At 37.5% G+C, this 22,229-nt stretch overlaps 1 protein-coding gene across 1 annotated transcript; it reads left to right on the top strand.

The window, feature by feature from the left end:
• Positions 1–17,490: 17,490 nt before the first annotated feature.
• Positions 17,491–18,766, top strand: LOC147475184 (uncharacterized). Its single transcript, XM_086584914.1, has 3 exons — positions 17,491–17,828; positions 17,989–18,080; positions 18,166–18,766. The coding sequence occupies exons 1-3, from the start codon at positions 17,508–17,510 to the stop codon at positions 18,167–18,169; spliced, it is 417 nt and encodes a 138-aa protein (XP_086441040.1). The 5' UTR covers positions 17,491–17,507; the 3' UTR covers positions 18,170–18,766.
• Positions 18,767–22,229: the final 3,463 nt, after the last annotated feature.

The following is a 22,229-nucleotide window of genomic DNA, read 5'->3' as shown; positions in this document are numbered from 1 at the left end:
TGTCTTTTGCTAGGTTATGGTGTGGACACTCTATAAGCAGATCGGTGAAACGATTCCAAGCCTCAGAAAATGATTCATGAGGATTTTGTCGGAAAAAATGAATCTTGGAAAGCATCTCATCCGTCTTTAGGGTGGGTAAAATGTTCCATAAACAATTTGAACAAGTTTAGTCCACGAGTCCATTGAGAGTTAGCGCTTTGGGCGCTTAACCAAGACGCCTTTATCGGGCTAAGGTGAAGGGAAATACCCTCGGTTTAATTTGTTTCCGCACTCAACCGTAGGATGATGGAATGTTGTAAGGACATGTTCAATCCCTACGACATGTGTTGATAAGGTTTTTCATGATCTAAACCATGGAAAACGGGTAACAAATTAAATATGTTTGGGGAATTCAAAAATCCCCAATCGGTCTGCTAGAACGATGCAAGATTTAGGGCTATCGCCAAGGCTTTGTAAAAGTCGGAGAGAGGAGTCTCTCTTTCTTCAGCCATTATGTCCGGTGTGGTTGGTGGAATAGTAGCTAGAGGTGTAGTGATTGGTATACTCGATAGATTTGTTTGTTGACGCTGACGGTTAATTACGTTCGTGTTTTTTCTCCCACCGCACCTTAATCTCATGCAAGTCTAAGTCTAAACATGACAACACTCCAAACAATCTTGATATTTTAGTATAAACCTCTAACTGGAGATGCGAGGTATGGAAGAAAGAAATACCTGATAGCATCCTTGCTTTGCTTATGAATAACATCTTGTTTACGCGTGTTCAGTGTAATTAGCAAGTTAGAACACTGAAAACTTAAAAAATCGAAGTTCGAAACAACCTGTAGAAATCCGGAAAAGTTAGCTTAGGGCGCGGGTGCGCTCGCGTAGATATATGATGTCGCTCCGCGGTAACTTGAAATTCCAGTGTTTTAGGGCGGGTCGCGCTCAAGATGGGGGCGGGTTGAGCTCAAGGTTCCAGCTCTTGGAAGCGAGGTTCGGATATAGCGGTCGGCGCTCCGTATATTTTACGGAACTTTTCAACGCTGAAACGGACAACCACAGTATGAATCAAACAAGGGTGGGTGGGTTTAATGGGACTTAAAAATGACTAATTATACTATGAAAACAATGCTAAAGTGAAACTAAGATGGCAGCGGCGCCATTTGATAAACTATAAAATTGAATAGTTTACCTACGAAATGAACAATGAAACTCCAAATGTAAGTAAACTAAAACTATTTATGTGTCTATATTTATCAAAGTTTCTACTCTCAATTCTATCGAAATAGAGTGGAGTAACAAATTCGTTCCACTCCTAGTTCTCTAGCATGGAATGTTTTCTAGTCTAATTAATCGGTCTTAAGTCTAATGAGAGGTTTATAAAGGATGTTATACTACGATACAATATGAAATTGATTATGTTGAATTTAAACTACGAATACTATGGAAATATGATTGTTTTTGAATCTAGATAAAAGATTAGAGGGGAATTGAATCCACCTCGAATCTAACTTAGTAACCTAGCATAGATTCTTGTATCTCGATTCTCACGTTCTTACGGCAAGAATTTCGAGTTCTAATCCCTAGTGTTCATGGCATTTCTACCAAATACTAACTAGCATGTGAGGTCGTCCACCCATTCTCATGGCGAATCACGACCTTCTAGAGTGGAATAGATTCTACAATGCATCTACATTATACCACTAAGTTTTCATCAAGGCTTCATCAACCCCTCTAATGGAGGTTTTAGCCTTGAGTCATCAACCCATCATTTCCCATTGAATTATAACTACACATCATATTAAAATTCTAACTTAACTAATTTAACTAACAATGTTTCAATCTACTTAAACTACGAAATGATAATCAACAAGAATTAAAATTAGATCTATAAATTGAAATGACAAAAATCGAAATTGATAGAAATAACTATTTTATTTATCTAATCAATCAAGAACAATGATTCAAGACTTAATCTAAAACAAGAATTGAAATTGGAACTTAAACTTAATTACTCTACTGAAACTAGATCTAGAGTTCTATATAGTTTTAGGTCTAACTAGCTACCATTAACAAAGAGCTAAGCTTTTGTTTTTATATGTCCAGATCCAAAAATCGTGCATGGGCTTGGAGCCATGTTTTGGGCCAGAGAATCATGCCCAAAACCCAATTCTTTCAGTCCAAAAAGGCCTCTTCAGCTGCAGTTGGCTTCAACAGACTTTTCGTCCACTTCTGCTCCTCTGATTGGATCAAGGTTTATACCATTGGAAAGCTCTTTCCGAGCCGGTCGTTTTGAAATAAGGTAGGCCCCATTCCAAGGTCTGAGTCCAAAGATACGGCCTTCAGAAGTTCTGCTGACTTGTGTGCTGTTTCAGCCCACGTTGACTTTTTAGCTTTTGACCGGGCTTTAGAAAGGCTTTGTCTTCTTGAATCTTGGCCTTTAATCACGAAACTCCTTAGTAACTTACCTTAGCTCCTTTATCTCGCTAAAGTGGCATATTTCTACACATAATGGACTTTGAAACCTGAAATGCATAAAAACACGTAATCAGTGTTAACTCTTAATTATTACTCACATAATTGGTCTAAAAGTATGCCTGTTACAGGATTAAAACTACAGTTTTGGGCTCTTATCACTCCCCTTAGTCTCTAATTAGTTTAGTGTAGTTGTAGTTTAGTTTAGGGTTAAAATAATTTAGTTGTAGCCTTCATTAGAAACCTTTCAATAAAAGCTTGTTTATTCAATTCTTCTTTACTTTATTATGTCGTCTTATTATTATTACTTAGTATGATTCTGATACAAGGCTAAATCTCCATTAGAGGGGTTTAATGAAGCCACGTGAGGATGATTAATTAGTTGTTTAGTTATTGTTTTGCAATAGAGTTTCAAGTTTGATTCTTATGATTGTTTAGAGATAAAACTTATAAGAGTTGAATTAGAGTTTAGAGCCACCAATAAAGAGATTTGTGGTGGAGCTAAACTTTCATGCTAGTGAATCCATGATTAGAGATGACTTGAATTGGTATTCACTAGGGATTAACAAGCAATTCGATAACCAACCTAATGGTCGATCGAATTGTGTGGTGGATTAAACCCCTTCTAATACCTTTATTCATCATTTAAATTCATTATTTTTACATAATTGAATTCACTTGTCAAATTGCACCGCTTGCCATCTTGTTTGCTTTCGTATTGCGTGTTTAGATTATAAAAATTGTTTTCACTATTCACTAACCAAAACACTGAAAACACTGTTTGTAATTTTTTCAAATTTTTATGCTATTGCCTAAGTGCATACGAGTTGTGATTCCAACTCCCTGCACTCCCATGACCTGACCCTAAAAATTCCAAACCATAGTTTTAACTTACGGCGTCTTGGCATACTTTTAGATTTGCCTTTTACATAGTGCTCACAGCGCATTACACCTTTAGTAACGCGACCAGGCCCCAATTTACCCTATTCTGAAGTGCGCCCCGCGCTCCTTTAAATTAAAAAAAAAAAAAAAAAAAAAAAAAAAGATTAGCCTATTTTTTAGCACACACGCGCCCTAGGCTAAATATAGAAACTCTAATTTTTAATATTATTTGCAATATTTTCTCAAGAGTACAGTACAATACTCGTATGCTAAAAATTATAAAATTTTAATAATTACTTTTCTTCATTCTAAACGGTGTCTAGAAAACTGAAAGAATTTGGAGTTCTTTAATTAAGGATCGTGCACGCACGGATAACCTCCCTCAAATTTTTAAGTGACTTGGCCGTTGGTTTGATAGAAAAATACAAAAAAATTAATTAATATTAGTTAGTAAGCCCACCCACTACCAAAGCCCATTTCATAGGTCTGGCATCCAGGCCTAACACGAAGCCTATAGTAAAAAGCCTTACCCTAATTCCTAAAATTTTATCACTAATAAGGTTTATCTTTTTACAGGACTTCACAATCCACACCGTGTACCCGAACCAATACTCGTATAATTGTTCAAGTAACACTAGACGTGCTTCAAGGCTATTGAAGGCGCTATTCATACGCGTAGCAAGGAGGCTCTAGGTAACACCTCTATACATCCTCGAATCTATTGTAAGAGGATTCTATTTCTAATAATAATCATGCTAATATTTGCATACTCATTAGGAATTGCCTATTAGACTTAAAAACTTGTCTGAGATTAAGATATAGTATGCATAAACCTGCCATATTAGTTTCTCGTAGAAGAAAAAATAATTGCCTATCTAAAAATTTATAGTTAGAGTCTTTGTATATTAATTAACGTAGAATATATCTTTAAAACCAATATGGCTTATCAATATGTAGATCAACAATCATGTGGTTATTATGCAAACCCTTCACCATGTTTATGTTGTGGTAGTCCTTACCATTAGGCTTCTCAGTGCCCATCATACTAAGAGTTTGGGCCTGCTATAGAATATACTTATAATTATGAGCCTCAATTTTCAAACTTTCATAGTAACCTATACAATCAAGAGTTTTCTGATCATCCAAACTATTCATGAAGTTCCACCAATAACAATCAACCAGCCATTCAGCCTCAACCTAACCCAGCACAGTACGAAATCAACCAGAGTCACTCAAACACCAATAGCTATGACTATCAAACACCATACCAACCAGAACCACACAACCAAGCTTCCCCTCCGCTAACAACATTTGAGAAAATCATGGCCCAAAACAAAATAATACTTCAGAACCTAGAATGGACAAGATTGATGCTAACCTCACCTACACCAAACCTTTCCACCATGCTAGAAACCAACCACCCATCTAGTTCGCCACCCTTTCCAGACCAAATTTCCCTACTAGTAGCCGACTTAACAAACATATTTAGGGAACAAAAGACTGACTAAGAACAAACATTTAATGAACAAATAACCGACTCATATAGGGAACAAAATGCCATCACCCAAACTGTAGGGGAGTTTCCGAGTATCCCCTGATCTTCCTTTGTGCCTTGTGATCTAGAAGCTTTTACTGAGTAGAGAAAAGATGAGATGATTGTGAGTTCAGGGTTGAATAGCCTGGCGGCTGCCTACGTATCTCCTTGTTTATTTAGGAGAATCACACTCTATTTTGCGTAGTTCCTAAGAGAAAATTCCTATGGTTTATATAGGAAAAGCTTTGAGAGTCCTAGGGTTAGGGAGAACCTCACCGCTTGTGAATTCTCTTCCATCTTTGGACTCTGCCTTCCTATTAGGAATCCTCTTCTTATAGAAGTCTGAATCTAGACCATATCTTGTTAGAGGTAGGTTTCCTTGTTGATCATAATGTCCCATAATATATGGGAAGATTATATCTAAAAGGTAACTCTTAAGATATGTCATTACGATTCTTTCCTTATTATCAAAGATCGCCCTCTTCAGTTTTCTTAAGTTTAGGAACTGTCCATATCAGTTCCTAACGACTTGGAGAACTGTTATGCTTAGAGGCGGTCAATCACGTGCCTGGCACATGCCTACTAAACACTCCTGCTAAACACGAGATCACTTATCCGCAGAACTAATCCGATGGTCCTCATCTCATTCTGGATATCTATAGTCCTGGGTTATTTCCCATACACATGTCATTTATCCAATGACGGGAAATCCCCCTTACAAATGCCCCTTCTCGTGCCATCTAGCACGTGGGCGCTTGAAGCGACACTACTTTTGGTGCGGGAAACTTTTTGCTAAACAGTTCTTGGAACTAATTACGCACTCAACTAATTAAGGCTCTGAAAAGACGGCTTGAACAGACACGCCGTTTCCCGAAAAGGGTAATGATGGCAGTTCCATCCCGAAAAGACATAATGCTTAGGCTAATCGTAACCGTTCATCTTATCTGTATATAAAGGACCTAGTGAGAGAACCCTCATTATCTCTTCTACTACTTTTTCCCTGTATATTGAACCTTTTGATATCCTATTTAGGGTAACCAAAACTTGAAACTTTTTCTCTTTTCTAATCATGAATCCTAACTGGTCACTTGTAAACTTCGAAGAACTTTCCTTCTTGGAACTTATTCGAGAGAAATTCTACATCCCTGATGATATCGGTCTGGAGTGGGGGAGTTTGTTTGATGAGTTGGCCTACAAGGAAGTGGCGCTCATCACCATTGGTCAACTCAGGGCCGAACTCACTCTTCCCCTCCACCCACTGTTAAGAAAGTGTCTGATTTACTTCAATCTTGCTCTTGGTCAAGCCGTACCTCTGTTCTACAGAACTATCATGTACTCTACCATATTGGCCAAGAGGCATGGATTCGTTCTGAATTGTTGGGTGTTTGGGTACTTTTATGAGGTACTGTGTATTCGTGACCAATCTTACTACTATCTCATGACCAGAGACAAGAACTCTCCGATTATCTTTTTCGAGGGAAAGCAGAGTGACAAAGCCTGGGCTGATCACCACCTTCGTGTGTTCGGCGATGCATGGGACGTTCGTCCTTTTGATGCTGATGGTGAGCCTGTGGGAATTCTTGTTCCCAGAAAACACACTCATGCTCCAACCAGTAAGTCTCTTTTCTTACGAATTCTGCAATCACTATAAGAGCCTTTCGACTGAGTTCCATTGCTATTTTTTCTTAGATGACTCTTCCCCCTAGAATCAATTAACTACAACTGATGCTGTTACGGTGGACTTCATCAAGAAGATCCCTAAGGAACAAAGGATGCCCTGGGTGAAAGTTCATGATCCCACCCGTCTTTATGAATATTTCAACATGTCTGCTGAAGATTTGCTTCAACTTGCCCCCGACTTTTTCCCTTTTGGGATAAACACTGTGAATTCTGGGAGCACAGTACTTCCTCCTCCAGTGGATCAGGATGCTGGACTTCTTCCTCTTCCAGTTCAGGATGAATCCTCTTTGAGTACTAGAAGAAGAGGAAACCACAAGGAGAAGAGCTCTATGGCTGCCTCCGGTAATGCTGTGACATCGGGCTAAGTTCTGGAGCCTGCGGTCAGTGATAATTGTGTGATCATTGGCAGGAGGGGCCCTAAACTGCCTCATGAACTGCTGGTGGCAAGCAATTTAAAAAGGGAAGTATGTGTGTCCAACCATTCTAGATTTAAGAGAGCTGACCCTACTCCTACTTCTGATATTGCCCCATCTGGTAAGAAAATAAAATTTCGTCCTCTCACTGTGAATGAAGAAACTCTTTTCAAGGTTCCTGATAGTAGTTCCCACTTTGGTAAGTCTTTTGAGAAAGTAGCTATATCCCTACCAGTTCCAGATCCTCTTATAGGTTATGAACAAGCTGGTGACAATGTACCTCTGACTATTGACCCTTCCCTCCCTGATAATCGTAAGGGGAAGGGCATTGCCGAAACAACTACTATAACTATTCCTCTCCCTCCTCCTCGATTTGGTGATAGGAGGAAGGTGAGTGATGACATTTCCTTCTCTCCACGATCCCCAGATTCCAGTGAAAGGGAGATGATCATGGAGATGAGGCGTTGGGGCCGAACTGATGAGCTTCCCTTTACCAACAAACACTATGTTAATGATGTCGATATCGCGTTCAGAGTTCTAGAAGCTGCGCGGCTTCCTATTGACAAAGCTAAAGCCAACATGACTGGGAGTTTGGACCTGTCCTTTCACCGATCTGTTGTTCACCTTGCCAAGGTAAAACTTTCCTTTTTATTCAATCGTCCTGTTTATCTCATTGTGTCACTTACACACTCTATATCTAAATCTATTATTGCACAGTGGGCGAAAATGCTCATCTGCGATTTCAGGATGCCCCGTCAGCAGTATTTTTAAGTGGGTACCTAAAGTTAATTAAAAGCCAAGACAATATTTTGATTATTTGTGAGTCAGTCCCTACTAAAAAGTACACCAAATGTTGGATTTGCTCGAGATTGGTTATATGTTTTCGAGATCCATAAAATAATGAGAAAACAATTGCATGCCAATCAAAGTTATGATTCGTGATATACTTACGGAACATTAAAACACAAAAAATGATTCAAAAAAAAAACCCCCCATCGCCTTAAACTACGAATCCTCAAAAAACGAAAAACCTTCAGCTGAAATAGAAAATTGTTCCCATCGCCTCAAACTATGAATCCTCATAAAACAAAAAACCTTCAATTAAAAATAGAAAACCGTTCGTCGAAACCCCAAAACTTTTTCTTCTAATTCTTAAGTTTTGTTCCCAATCGCGTCAAAATGGTTGAGAGGGCACACACTGTTTTCTTTATGTGAAGGTAATCAGAAACACTTTGAAATCCGCTGGTATTCTTTAGTTGTATGTGTACTTGAGACTGGAAAGGTAAATATTCGTCTTATATGGCAAATGGATGAGGTCTCACTCTTGCAGACGCTGTTTCTCAACTTGATGATCCATTTTTGCTGGTTATAGTGGTAATTGTTTGTTGAACTTCAGCAAACTCCAATCCGCAGTACACATTGGTATTAGCTTAAAATCTCCAATAGTTACCTTTGTAAATTACTGTTACATTGATTGCTAGAAGTCACTTATTTCCATGTACTCTTTTTTTCTTTCTTTCTAACTTTCTTTCGTGATTTTCTTATAATCATTTGATTGGTTTTATTAATTTTATTTGTTTGTTCGGTTGCAGATTTGAGGAGTAATCATCATGTCGAGAAAGATGTTAATTGACAGTGAAGTGAATAACTCGGTGGCTGTTAATGTAGAAGAACAAGTATATGATTATGATTTGTTTGTTATTGGTGCTGGTAGTGGTGGTGTTCGTGTTTCTAGAACTTCTGCAGCACTTGGAGCTAAAGTAATCCTTATTAAGGCTATTAGTTATGCTGTTTGATTGTGTTGTTGTTTTAAATCAATCCTTATATGTGTTGCAAGGTTGCCATGTGTGAGCTTCCATTTCATCCAATCAGTTCAGAAGTTATTGGAGGAGTTGGTGGAACGTAAGTTTTCACTTTCGGGGAATACCAGAATCGGACGTCAAATTAGCGAACATACCAGTTTTGGGCGTTGAAAATGTTGACCACTAATTTATTCCACTGTAAGACATTTGACCCACTTGCTGATGTCAGCCAAAAAATTAAATTTACTGTGATGCCCTTTTGCCTTTTTGTTGATAATACCGTTTTACCCTTTTTACCAACAGGTATAATTACTTGTTGAACCTTTTCTTATTAAGACTTCGTCTTCTTCTCTCTCTAGCCATCATCTTCTGTACTTGGTTAGAAAAGAGGACTTCATCTTTATCTCTCTCTTCCACGCATTCCAATCTAATGAAGTTTATTTCAGTCCCCTCTCTTTTCCCTATAGTTCGCGCCAAATTGTCTCTATATTTATCTCCCTTATCTCTAATTATTTTCCCACACATCTGTTCTTGGTGAATCAAAACAGTTACCCTATCTTTTCCCCGCCAATTCCCTACAGTGTCTTCTGTTTCTTTCCCACAAAAATGTTGTTGGAGTAGGGTAAAGAGAATCATTTGAAGGAGAAACAATTTCTTTGTGTTCCTGGTAATTTTCAATCATTTGAAGGTGTTGATAACAAGTTTTAAGTTTTCAATTTGATAATGAAGTTTGAGTAAATAATGTTTTTGGTTTTGATTATCATGTTTGGCCCCTAGTACATGTTTTAGATATAGATTTATTGTCAGTGTTCATGAGACTGTTCAATTCAGTTTCGTTGTATGACTTATGTGGTATCTAATAATGGAAGTATAGTGTAGTACTGATCGAACAATTGTTTCTTTTTATTCGGTACCAACGATTTGATTTATCTCGGATTTGTGTGCAGAATTTGGTGATTTTCGCAAAGAGAAGAGTTCTGTGAGGGACTTTTATAAAAGGGAGAAGGCAAACAAGTGGTGGAGATGGAATGTAGAGTGTGGAACTTTTGATGAATACTGGCTGGTAGGCAAGAGTTCTGTGGCGCTAGTGGCTTATGTGAATAGTCATAGTTTTAAGCATTTCTTGAAATGGCATCCCTAGTCACCAAAGTGCCGAGATATAGATACTTTGGCTCATTTGTGGGAGATTTTCATTGTGACGGTGAATAAGCTGTACAACTTCAAGCTAGATATGAAGGCGGTGGTTACTAAAGAATTCTACAAGCTGGTTGTGGACATAGATTTGTTGAGGTCCTGGGGATTTGACGTGAATTTCATGGAGAAATATTTATGGGAAATGATATGCGATTGTGAGGAATTTTTTGATGGGTACATTTTTTGTATAGAGAGGAACCTTCAGAGCCTAAATGTACCTTCTTTTAAGTTTGTTGTTTGGTCTGGCAAGATTGAAAGTAAGCACAAGTCTCTGATATTAGAGAAGTTGCGGTGCCTACAAGTTTTAACAGAGTGTCTGTTGGATAAATGTCCTGTCGATCGTTTTGGATCAGAAGCAGATTCTGTTAGATTTGAGTTATCTTGTGTGGCCTGAAATGTCAGAATGGCATTGACAATGGAGTTTCTTCGTTCCCCATATTTTGTTTCGGCGTTTGACTTTCTTGGTGATTTCGATAGTCCAGAAGAATTTCATTCTCTACACCCCGTCCAGAGTGTATACCACAACCATATCTCCTACCACCCCCTGCTGGAACGATGGTAATTTCTATGCCCTTGTGACATTACAGAGTCGCATCGTATAGGTTCAATATTATGTGTTGTTGTAATTTGCACTTGGCTGTGATTGTTATAATTTATTGTTAATTCTTGTAGTCGATGAAAAGAAAATATTGTGAGACTGATTCAAGGATGAGTATTGCTGAGGAGATTGAATTTGATACTTTTTTGCTTTCGAAAAGACCAAGACTAGGAAGTGTGCAAGGCGTTTGGTATGCTGCGAAGCCAAAGGAGACGTGCATAAGTTATGAACCCCTGTGGAATAGTGGAAGTGGAGTTGTACGACGAGTTTGAAGTTTAAAAAGATGATTAACGTCGTAAGCGAAGTTTAAGCTTAATGTTTTGGTAATCCGCATGTCGTAATGTAATTACTGTCATTATATATTCAGAATGCTAGTATAGTATCGTGAGTTATCTATTTAATGTCATCCTAGTAACCATTGTTGAATTATGTGCATATGACAACCTAGTTTTGTGTTGTTGAAAGGACCAATTTTGATAAGAGCGTTCATGTTTAAACAACAATTTAATGTTGAAAGCACTGCTTGTTGTTTTTTGTTTTGTACTCCAATTTTTAAATTTTCAAATTAGTACATATCGAGGATATTGTTCCATTGAAGAAAGAAGAAACAGGAACCGCAAATTACTAGGTAGCAATTTTAAAAGGGAAAATGAAAAACAAACAATCAATCTATACCTTTAATGAAACTTTAATGAGTTGATGTAGAAGAGGTTCGATAATCTTCGATTTCCTCAGCTGAATTGAGTGAACTTTTTTGAATAAACTCATCGTCACTGCCACTGTCACGCCAAAACAACAACAATTGTCACTGTCACCCTCATGGAGTGAATCAGAGTATGTCGATTCTGGTGAAACAAACAAATAGAAGCCAAAATTCGGATTGCAGGAAAGATTGCAGTTATGTACTCGTATTGGGGGAATAGCATTCGAACCGAAGAGCTCGAGGTCCATGTGTTGGATGGTTTGTACACAAGACACCCCAAACGAATTTTCATTTGTTTCTTTTGTAGGTATATACCGGTACTAGGAGTGTAAAAAAAAACCGTTAACCCATCATCCGGTAGGGTACCCGGTCTTCACCTGCCACCCAAACCCGCAGCGACCCAAAAATAGATCCGCCCTGCCCCGCCACCAGTTTTTACGCGGTCGGGCTATGGGTGTAGGTTCTATGCTCAAACCCGACCCGTCAAACCGCCCAACCCGCACCGTGTCAAAAGCCGTTGACCCAACCCCGTTAACCCGCATAATTTCAAAACTCTAACTCTAATATTTTTGTATTTTGTTTATATTTTCTTTTAACTTTTGTAGAAATTTGGGAGATATGAATACAAACTTATGAGTTCAACATCAATTTCAAATATTCAAGTTTGAACATTGGGCAAATATCAAAAGTTCAAATTCAACTTTTGAATTTTGGAGAAGATGAATCATTCATCCTTGTATTAATTTCGAATTATTTTAGTTTATATTTTATTATTTTGTACCATAGATCCTCGCTCTCATCTTCATTTTATCATGCTATGGAAAATAATCAATTTACAAATAAATCACGAGAAAGAAGATTCAAATTTGCAGATATGGTTTTGAATTCAAGTTTAAGTTTTTTTTTATTTTTGTTTATTTTTTTATTGATTGATTCCATTTTTTTCTCTATATTGTGAATTGGAAATATATTACTTGCAGAATTAGAAAGTTTTTTTTAGGTGAAATTGGGATAAAATGATAATTTCCACCCGACCCGGATGACCCGCCCAAAACCCGCCCCATAAGCTGACCCAACAGGTCGGGTGATGGTACTAAGACATGACACTTCAACCCGCCCCGCCCCACCCCATTACTATTTGACCCGCAGTTGACCCGACCCGCCCCGTAGTACACCCCTAACCGGTACCGGTACCAGCCCCCTTTTAAATGGACCCGACTCTTAAACGGACTAGTCCGTTTACGGACATGAGTCTTGAACAGCTTATACAGTGTCGGTAACAACTTATATATTGTCTTTACAACCTTCTGTAATTTACGCTTATTAAATTTATAATTTATGCTTATATATGACACTATGTAAGCTTTGAACAACATAATATATGTAGGGCTGGCAATGGGTTGGATCGGTCCGGATATAGGCAAATCCAAAACCGATCCGCTTTTCATTAATATAGACCTAGAACCGGACCTGACCCGAACGGATATTTGAGTTAGAGAACCAGAACCGAACCGAAAACTTTTTTTTGATTCCGAATCCGATCCGTTCCGAACCAATAAGCTCAATTTCAACCCGGTGAACCGAGTTTTTAATAATTGGATCCTAATTTTCGTTATATAAATATTAAATAATTTTTTTTTTTGCTAAACACAAAAACAAGATATACAAATAAAAAAAGGCATAATGAATGATTTGAAATCCAAATTTGTAATAGAAACCATCTTTTTATTATGTAAAAAAATATCGTAATATTACATATGTATTTTGCATATCTTATTTTGGAACTTTAAATATTGCAATGTTGTATAAGGTAATAGAAATATATGGTGGAGGAAAATTAGAAAGAATAAGACTAAAAATTTTAATTGGATTAGTCCCATAACGGTTCGGTACATACTTAATCCAGAACCAATCCAATAAGAGTCCGGTTCTGATTTTCAAGACCCAGAACCAGTCCAATATGCTAACTACCTGTCCCAGACCCGCTTTTATTGGTTCTGACCGGATCGGGTATCGGTTCTTACCCGACCCATTGCCAGCCCTAAATATATGCTAAGAAAGACACTATAGAACATGTTCATAAACGGACGTCCGTTTAAGAGCCGGGATATTAAACTAATATAAGTTTGGATTGAGAATGGGCCTTCCCTATGTAAATGGGCCATCCTATAGTTCTTAGGGCTCCGTTGTTTTTAAGCCGATCTTAGACCATATAAAACCAACCTTAGACCTAACATTGCCTTCCCCTCACAACCTCAAATCTCATTTACTAAATTTCTGACTAGATTCATACAGTAGGGAGAGAGGGTGAGAAGAATTCGGTAAAAACAAAGCTTTGGTCCTGAAGTAAGAGAATAAGAGGTTGCTACTGATTAAGGCAGCGGCTATTTAGGAGAACAACGTGTCCAGATATCTCATTATTTCGGTAAAAATTTTGTTTTTTATGGCAAGCTAAATTTTATTGATTTCTTACCACTTTTCCATACGTATTACCAATTTTGTAGCCATAAATTTAGTCCAAAAGATTTTGTAAATAATATTTGAAGTGATTGTCCACATTTTGTTGAAAGTTTAACTTAATAACTAACATCCCCGTTCAAGAAATGCAGAAAACAAAGTACGATACATATAATGGAATGTATATGACACAATTGATGTTCTTGACGTGGTTACTGGCATATACTTATATAGTGATTTACTAGGCTTGTATAATGTATTGTTGATTCATATTGTTATCCACATGGCACAAGAATGATATGACACCGTTGCACATTTTTCTTACAACGCTGGTTTATAACATTGCAATGACAGACAACAAACCAGTGAGTGAATGTATTGTTGATTCATATTTGTACTTTTCAATATTATTTTGTTTAATTATTATTATTATTAGAACAGTGAGTGAATGTCCTATGACGCGTCACTGTCACCCAACTAAATAAAATCCTTCATACTCGAATTTCATTCTGCACTACTTTTTCAGTAGCATTACATTTCGTTTCTCTAAATCTCATGGCAAAGTTCTACTACGCGGTCGTTAGAGGGTGGCAACCAGGTATATACAAGCACTGGAGTAGCTGCAGGGACCAGGTAACTAAAATTCTCTCCCTTTAATGTTTTTCAAACCGGATTCTCATAATTCCGTTTACTCTCATAATTCGTGAACAGGTACATAAATTTCTTGGCCAAGACTACATTGGATGTAATTCTATCGAAGAGGCGGAGTTCCTGCTTAGAAAGAAAGGAATAAACAATTACTACAATGAGTTCAATCAGACATTAGAACAGACAATCGTACGAGCCGCAACCGTACAACCCATACCCACGGTCATCATTACTACAGGGGAGACTTGCATGGCTCTCATACCGAGCACAATAGCCAATCAGTTTTACTTAGGAACATGGCTCTCGTCATTATTGGCCTACTTGTTGTTCTTATTGCTCTAGTGGTTAGGTTGATTTTCCTGTTGTAGGTGCAAAAACGATGTACATGGATATTTTTCTTATGTTGTTCTTATTGTATATGAATATTTTTGCTTATGTATATGGTTAGGTTGTTCTTATTCGCCATGTATATATGTACTAGGTTGATTTGCATGTTGCGCTATGTACTTGGTTATTTTGCTGACACCTTTCTCTAACTGCACTGCAACAGAAGATATGGGCTAAAAAACAAGCTTTCTCTTAAACTGACTTTCAGTTTACGGACATGTTATAAAGTGTCTTACACAGCTTATGTAGTGTCATATATATAAGTTGGCCACAAACAACCTAATAAGCGTAAATAATAAAGTTGTTCAAGACACTATATAAGCTGTTCAAGGCATCTATCAAATTGAAAATTAAAGCGTATCAAGGCTTAGTTTGACAATATAACCATTTTTAGACACGTAACATGAAGATATGACACGCTTATAAAAAAAAACATGAAGATATAACACGTACCATGAAGATATGTAATACAGATGAAGATATGTTATATAGTGTCTTTACGAAGCTATATAGTGATTTGCACAACTTATAAAATGTCTTGCGCAAGGCCATGTAATAAGCGTAAATGAAAACATAAAGACACTATATGTGGACATGATTGATAACATAAAGACTGAGAACCTTCAATAAGTCTGGAATGTTCAATATAAATACATAATTAGATAAAGACTGAGAACAAAATAAAATATATAGTAATTTTGTAGTACTGGTTGTAGACTTCTAACAAGTTTCCATCCCTGGTTAGTTGAAAATTCCTCCATACGCAATGAAGTCTGACATTATGGGTAGGATTGTACTACTGCTTGATTTTTTGATTTTTTCGACCGACACAACTTTATTAGTACGTAAGTTGTACCACACTAGCTAGGAGTCACACTTGAAGAGCACAACATCGATGGAGAAAAGGTCAACAAATTCTGGGCGAGGACATGTCTGATACAAGTGATTCAAGAGAAACTCCAGTGGTCAACTCCACACCCTAGCATTGTAGTCTTGCAATATGTGGAGTTCGATTTGTCTATCACAAATTGGACAATTCCAGAAGGTGTACGTGATAGCAATAGTGCCCTGGAATTGAAAGAGTTCGTAACCGTTTGGGGTGGAGGTCGTAAGGGGAAGTGCCACCTTTGTCCAGTCTTCAGCACCAATATGGAATGCCAAAATTCCAGCGTCCCAAAGAGACTAGCGTAGATGTCCCTTTGCTAAAACTTCAGGCTGCATTTGAATGTGTTCAGTGTTGAAGGACAAATATAGGTTTTCCAACCTTCTCCAGTTCAAAATGTTGGAGTTGAAAACTTTAACGAAATGGACAATGACACTCTTGTTTTTATTGTCTCGGCTTCGAACTACAGTATGGTGGTTTGGTTTAGACAATCGGACTATGGTAAAGTTTCAATTGAATGCACTGACATGCGCAATTGATGAGTTGTGGGTTTGCATACATAACATTTGGTGTCTCTAAAATGCTCTTCACATAGAAAAATAATACCCTGACTAGAAGATGCCATGATCCGAACACCATTTGGGCAGAAATCCAAATTTGGAGTAGGAATTGGTGGAATGTGAGAAATGTTTGAAATGAAGGAAGTATAGAGTTCGAAAAAGTGGTTGGTTTGAATCATGTAGCTCAAAAATGCTTTGTTCTTCAGAACAAAATCGGTTATGAATGAACTCTCATAACCGAGCGACTCCCAATCATTGGATACAAATTTGGATTTCTGAAGCAATTGGAGTGAACCATGTGCAAGTATCTTTTGGCATAATTCAAGGGGGATGTAGAGGCTCTGGTTGGCGTCTTCTTCTTCAGGAAGTAGTGCCATTGTGTGAGAAAAAAGTTTCTAGCTATGAAGCCATTGTGTAATGCATGTGTTTGCTTACTTTTGAATGGAAAGGACGCATATTTTCAAATAGGATTTACAGATTCGTTTTTCAGTTATTTGATCAGCTTTTTAAAAAGTTGTAACTGAAATGGTTTTTTATAGAAATTCAAATTCAAGAGATTTAACCAGTTTTTCACGGGCCGTGGGGATGGAACTAGAGTCTTTAACAACTCCTTATGCTTTTTTGAGTGAGTTTTCTGAAGGGGATGCTGATCTTCATTGGGGCCAAAGACATTTGTTACCTCTTCTAGATGATGGGATCATGGAAGGACTTGTATGTTTTCCATATTTTTATATTTGGGCTTAGTTGGTTTGATTGATATGCGCAGACACTTAAAGTAACAACTACCCCTCGCATTGTTCAATTGTTTAATTTCAGACGCGTGAGGAAAATGAAGTGGAAGCTAGAAAAAATGTTATGGACACTATTCATGAAATTAACACCACCTTTGGGTTGAAGCCGAGATCTCTATGCAGCGCAGCTACTAATTATGTGAACGATGACATAGTCAATGGTAACCAACTGAGGACTTGGTGCCTCAGTTAGCCAATTCCGAATACCTAGATTGCCATATCAATCAGAGTCAGCCCGAGCTGCAGAGAAGAGTAGGCGATCATTTAACCAAAGGCATATCTAATAGTCACATGCGCAAGGACTTCTTGAACAAAAACCACTCCAGACAGAGGGAAGCAAAAAAAAATGAAGCTTTTAAGGACATGGACATTATTGGTGAAGATGCTCTGAACATTCCAAACATGGTACTTAAACTTATAGAATGTCTTCTCTGTGGCCTTTTTAGTGTCTATAGCATTTGAACTGTGAACTTTTAACATATTGTTATACAGGTGACGGTGAGTGGAGAACGAGACGAGATGGTTGAGGATGACTTTGTTCGGCATTCTGTTAACGAGGATGCAGGGAAGCCAATGGATGATGATGTTCAGCTTGATGTGGATGATGACGCCGGGAATACAAATAATGGGATTCTGAAAGAAATTTCTCCAAAGGTGATGGTGAGTGGGGAACGAGACGAGATGGTTGAGGATGATGTGGTTCGACATTCTATTAATGAGAATGTGGGGAAGCCAATGGATGATGATGTAGGGAAGACAGTAGAGGATGATGTTCAGCTTGATGTAGATGATGATGCCGGGAATACAAATGGTGGGATTATGAAAGAAATTTCTCCAAAGGTGAAATTTGTTTACAATAGTCAATCTCCAGTTTGAACTTATATAATGTCTCCGGTGGTCTTTTTAATGTCTCTAGCATTTGAACTGTGAAATTTTAGCATCTGCAGGTCCAATTTAAGTGAAGCTTTTTGTTTTGTTTTGTTTTTTTTTTCTTTTCCAGTCTGCTCATGGGAAGGATATTATGCTAGATGCTGAATCTTCTACGGTTGTGCTAGATGATGTTGAGGATTTAGGCGGCCTATATCACTTTAAGTATGTATATAATTGTTCAAAATTATTTTACTATTTTTCCTTTGTTTATCTTTTTAGTTGTTTGATTGAACATATTGTCATTCAGGTGACGGTGATTGAACGGGAAGACGAAGATTGTTACTTGACTGACGATGAGGGTGTGGGAGGAAACTCAGTGTCTGCTTCTACAGGGCAGGAAGATACGGTGAGAAGGTCAGCTGGAACATTTGACAAATCCAACATACCACAACTTGAAAAGGATGTCGCCTGTATTTGGCAACAAAAGATTCTCATGGTTTTCAACCAAGGCTTAGGATTACTAGAGAGACAATCTGGGATTGCGAGTAGGAAAAAACTACCCAATGACTATTTGAAGTTGACTACAACTGCGCAAAGGGTGACATATTACTGGAGACTGCATGATCAAGATGAAATGAGCCCTGTACAGACTGTTAGACGGTACGGCAACCGAGATGACATAAATCTTGGTACCTTCTACACCTTGTATAACAATGGGTGGCTCAATGATCTCATATGTCTCTCTCACTGATCTTTCACCTGTTTATTTGCTAATATCTTACCTAAATTTTTTGCTTAATTGTTTTGTTTGCTGGTTTGAAGACTGTGGATATGTACATGGAATTGTTATGCCATTGGTACATCGATAAAGATGGTCTGGGCGGACATGAACCAAAGTACAACATTGTATCTGCGTCATTCTTTTCTGTAATGTACATAACTTTATTATTGGTACTTCTTCCTCTCACCAATTATGAGGTCCTCCATTAATCAATTATTGTTACTACAACGTTGTTTATGTAATTGTCACGACCTTTTGGCAGCCACACTCAATGATGAGGCAATCAATTTGGAGGACAAAATAAAAAATGTCAAAGACACTCTATTGGGAGGCTCCTTGATGGCGGGCAACATGACAAGGGTTTTCCTTTCGTTCGTTAAGGAGATAGCCCAGACCCAGAGGCTGATGATGACGGTTAACGTCGCGAACATGCACTGGATTCTTGTTGAACTCAACTTTAGAGACTGGTCTGTTGAGATTTTTGATTCTATTGTTGATAATGTTGAGCAGGGAGAGCTTGACCCGAGACCGACTTAGGAGAAGCTGCTATCCATATTGCCTTACGGTGTGTTGGCTTTCAACAGAGCCATAATCGATCAGTCGAAATTGTCTACAAAGTGGAAGGTTGTGTTTGTTGATTGCACAAAACAAACTGATGACAACAGTTGTGGGGAATTTGTGTTGGCCTTTCCTGACTGTCTTCTGAGGAATATGCCACCAGTTTTTTACCCCAAGCATAAACTATACATCCGACGAAGAATTGCAAAGGATTTCTTGGAGTGTGGAATTATGCTTGCAGAGTACATTCTTATAGGTTCCAGTGGTTGAGAACTGGACTTCAATGACAATGAGGACGGTACTGGAAAGGCGTCTGGTCAGCCCTGATAGATTCTTGTACATGTGTTGTTGTTGGCTTGCTATTAGATGGACAGATCATATAGTTTCGTCAGAAGCATATATATTTATGTTTACTGTATGTCTTATTTTGAGTCTATTTTATTGACACTGGCCATATTTTATTAGGAAGCACTACACCAAAATAGTATATTACTAACACCCAGATATTTTAGTTCCTAACGTTTTCCCAACGTAACTAGGTTCCTAACGGTTTTTGGGCGTTTAAATGGTTCAGAAAGTGTTGCTTTAATTTTATCTTATTTGAGAATTAATTGGTAACGTATTTTGAAAGTTTTGCTTCGACTAAAAACCGTAAAGGTTAAAATAATATTAGAAAATAAATAAATAAATTAAAAGTTTCAGTGAGGGGGAATTAAAAACAATTGAAACATCGCGCTCGTTTCTCTTCTCCCTCTTAAACTAATTCTCTTTTTTTTTTTATAGTTTTCATCGCCTCTATCTTTGTTCTTCCCCTCTCTCTCTCTCTAGCCACGACCACCTTTTACAACAACCGCCACCACCCTTCATCAACACCGCCGGACCACCCTTCATCAACACCGACCATTTTGCCTTCCTTTTTTTTGGGTTTGTGTTTAGTTCACAACTAAACTTTGGTGTTAGTTGCTTCAATTGTAACCAAAGGTGCGATTTTTATTTTGATATCTTGTGTTCCTTCAATGAAAAATTCAATTTGATTCCAGTATATGCATGCTTGTTTGCTTAGTAGGTTGAAGAAAGTACTAACCCATTTTTAACTCCGCCTGTGCAAATCAATATAATTGGTTTGCACTGCCGGTCCCGGAGGGTGGAGCCTTGAACTGTTTTTCCATCTTTAACTCGTTGTGGTGTTGCCAGACTGTCTTGCTGACCATATTGGTTCAGTTGTTTCTGGTATTGAAAAAGCCTTAAATGTAAGTATCACCTTTTGTTCTATTTTTAAGTGATTGGCTCGTTTACTGAGCTTTTTTACTCATCCGTGCATTCACCTTTCTTTTCTAGGACAAATCTTCTACCTCAAATCTAAAGATTGAGGCTCTTATTTTTACGAGATTGGTTATGGCTTCATACTCACCTTCGGTTTTCCACCCTTACATAAAGGTACCAATAGAAATTATGTCATACTGCCATCAAACGTTTTTCATTATTTTTGATTGTTTGGAAATGAGCAGCAGTTTCAAATCTTTTAGCTTCTAAGAGTTTCCTTTGAATAGTCTCATCCTAGACTCTAAGTGTTATTTGTTGCAGGTAGATCTCTCATTTGTAACATGTATGTAGTTATGTACGGCCTCAATTTAGTATTCCAATTCAAAGTGATGGAATACTTCATAGGTGTATGATGATGTGATACATTATTTGAGTATTTTCACTGATGCACTTTTCACTCAAGTCCTATCTAGTCCTATATTGTATGCTGTTAGTGAGCGGTATTACAAAGTTACTACTGAGGCCTTAATAGTATGTGGGGAGCTTGTCCGAGTTGTACGCCTAAATTTTCAGGTGATTGTAGTTGCAGTTGATGGTGACAAAAATTTTCAAATGATATATTTCTTGCAATAATAATAATAATAATAATAATAACGATTGTTATTATAATATATATTTGATAAGTAAAGATATATATGTTTTGCAGGCTTGTGATTTTGACTCTAAACCTTATGTCCATCCAATTTATAATGCCATCTTGAAACATCTAGCAAACTAAGATCAAGATTAGGTTTGATAAATATCAATAGATGTTCTTTTGTCTATTTTGTTTTTTTAGATTCTTTTCTGGGGGAATGGAAGAAGCATGCATTATTTCTGAATTTTTGTGACATAACTTTTGGGAGCTCTAATTTCAGGAAGTTAAATAGTGTGCTATTTCTTGCGTGGGCCTTGTCATCTCAACCTTTGGTGATAATCTTCAAACAGAATTGCCTACATGCCTCCCTGTACTCGTTGACCGGATGGGTAATGAGATAACTTGTCTTACTGCTGTAAAGGTTAGTTTGAGCATATCTTACCTACCTATTGACGAAAGACATTCACATCTAATTTATATGTTTAGTTCAACTTTTTTTATCCTATGTGGTACACCCTCGGGAGAGTCTATTCAGGTCTTTTATGGGTAGAAATTTATGACAAAGTGAAGTAGAAACTATGATATCACTACTTTCTTATTTTTTTCCGTTATATTCGTAAGTATCTTGTGCACTTAAAGATCTCCACAGACTACACATTAGTTGAAGTGGGAAATGAATGAGATGAAGTCTTCCTTAGCTAATGTCATGGGTGTGTTAAAGGTGAGTTTGCACTTGTGTTTTCTTGCATATGATATCAATATAATATCATTTTGGTGTGAATGTATGATCTAGAACTTATATTCTCTTATCATTTTGGTCTTCTATACTTGGGAGTTGATTCTTTATTGTTACCGTGGTTACTAGGTGTTACCGGCATTCTTTGCAGCAAATTCTGTCACGAGGTTTTGTTAACTGGCCATAATGAAGTACTGAAGGCAGGTCAATCAATAAATTTTTGGATAAGTCTACGGATAAGTTGTAAATTTCAAAATCCGCATACTCATTCATTATGTATGACTTTTTGGTAGTAATAAAAATTAGTATTTGATCAGATATACTTGTGAGGTTTTATGTTTATTGATAGCTTTTGTGGAATTCATTAAAAATAAAAGGGAGGCATGTTATGCAGGT

This window comes from Coptis chinensis, chromosome 9 (assembly GCF_015680905.1).
Source record: "Coptis chinensis isolate HL-2020 chromosome 9, ASM1568090v1, whole genome shotgun sequence".
Taxonomy (NCBI): domain Eukaryota; kingdom Viridiplantae; phylum Streptophyta; class Magnoliopsida; order Ranunculales; family Ranunculaceae; genus Coptis; species Coptis chinensis.
Note: the sequence above shows the minus strand (reverse complement) of the source record. Positions and strands in the feature narration are given on the sequence as shown.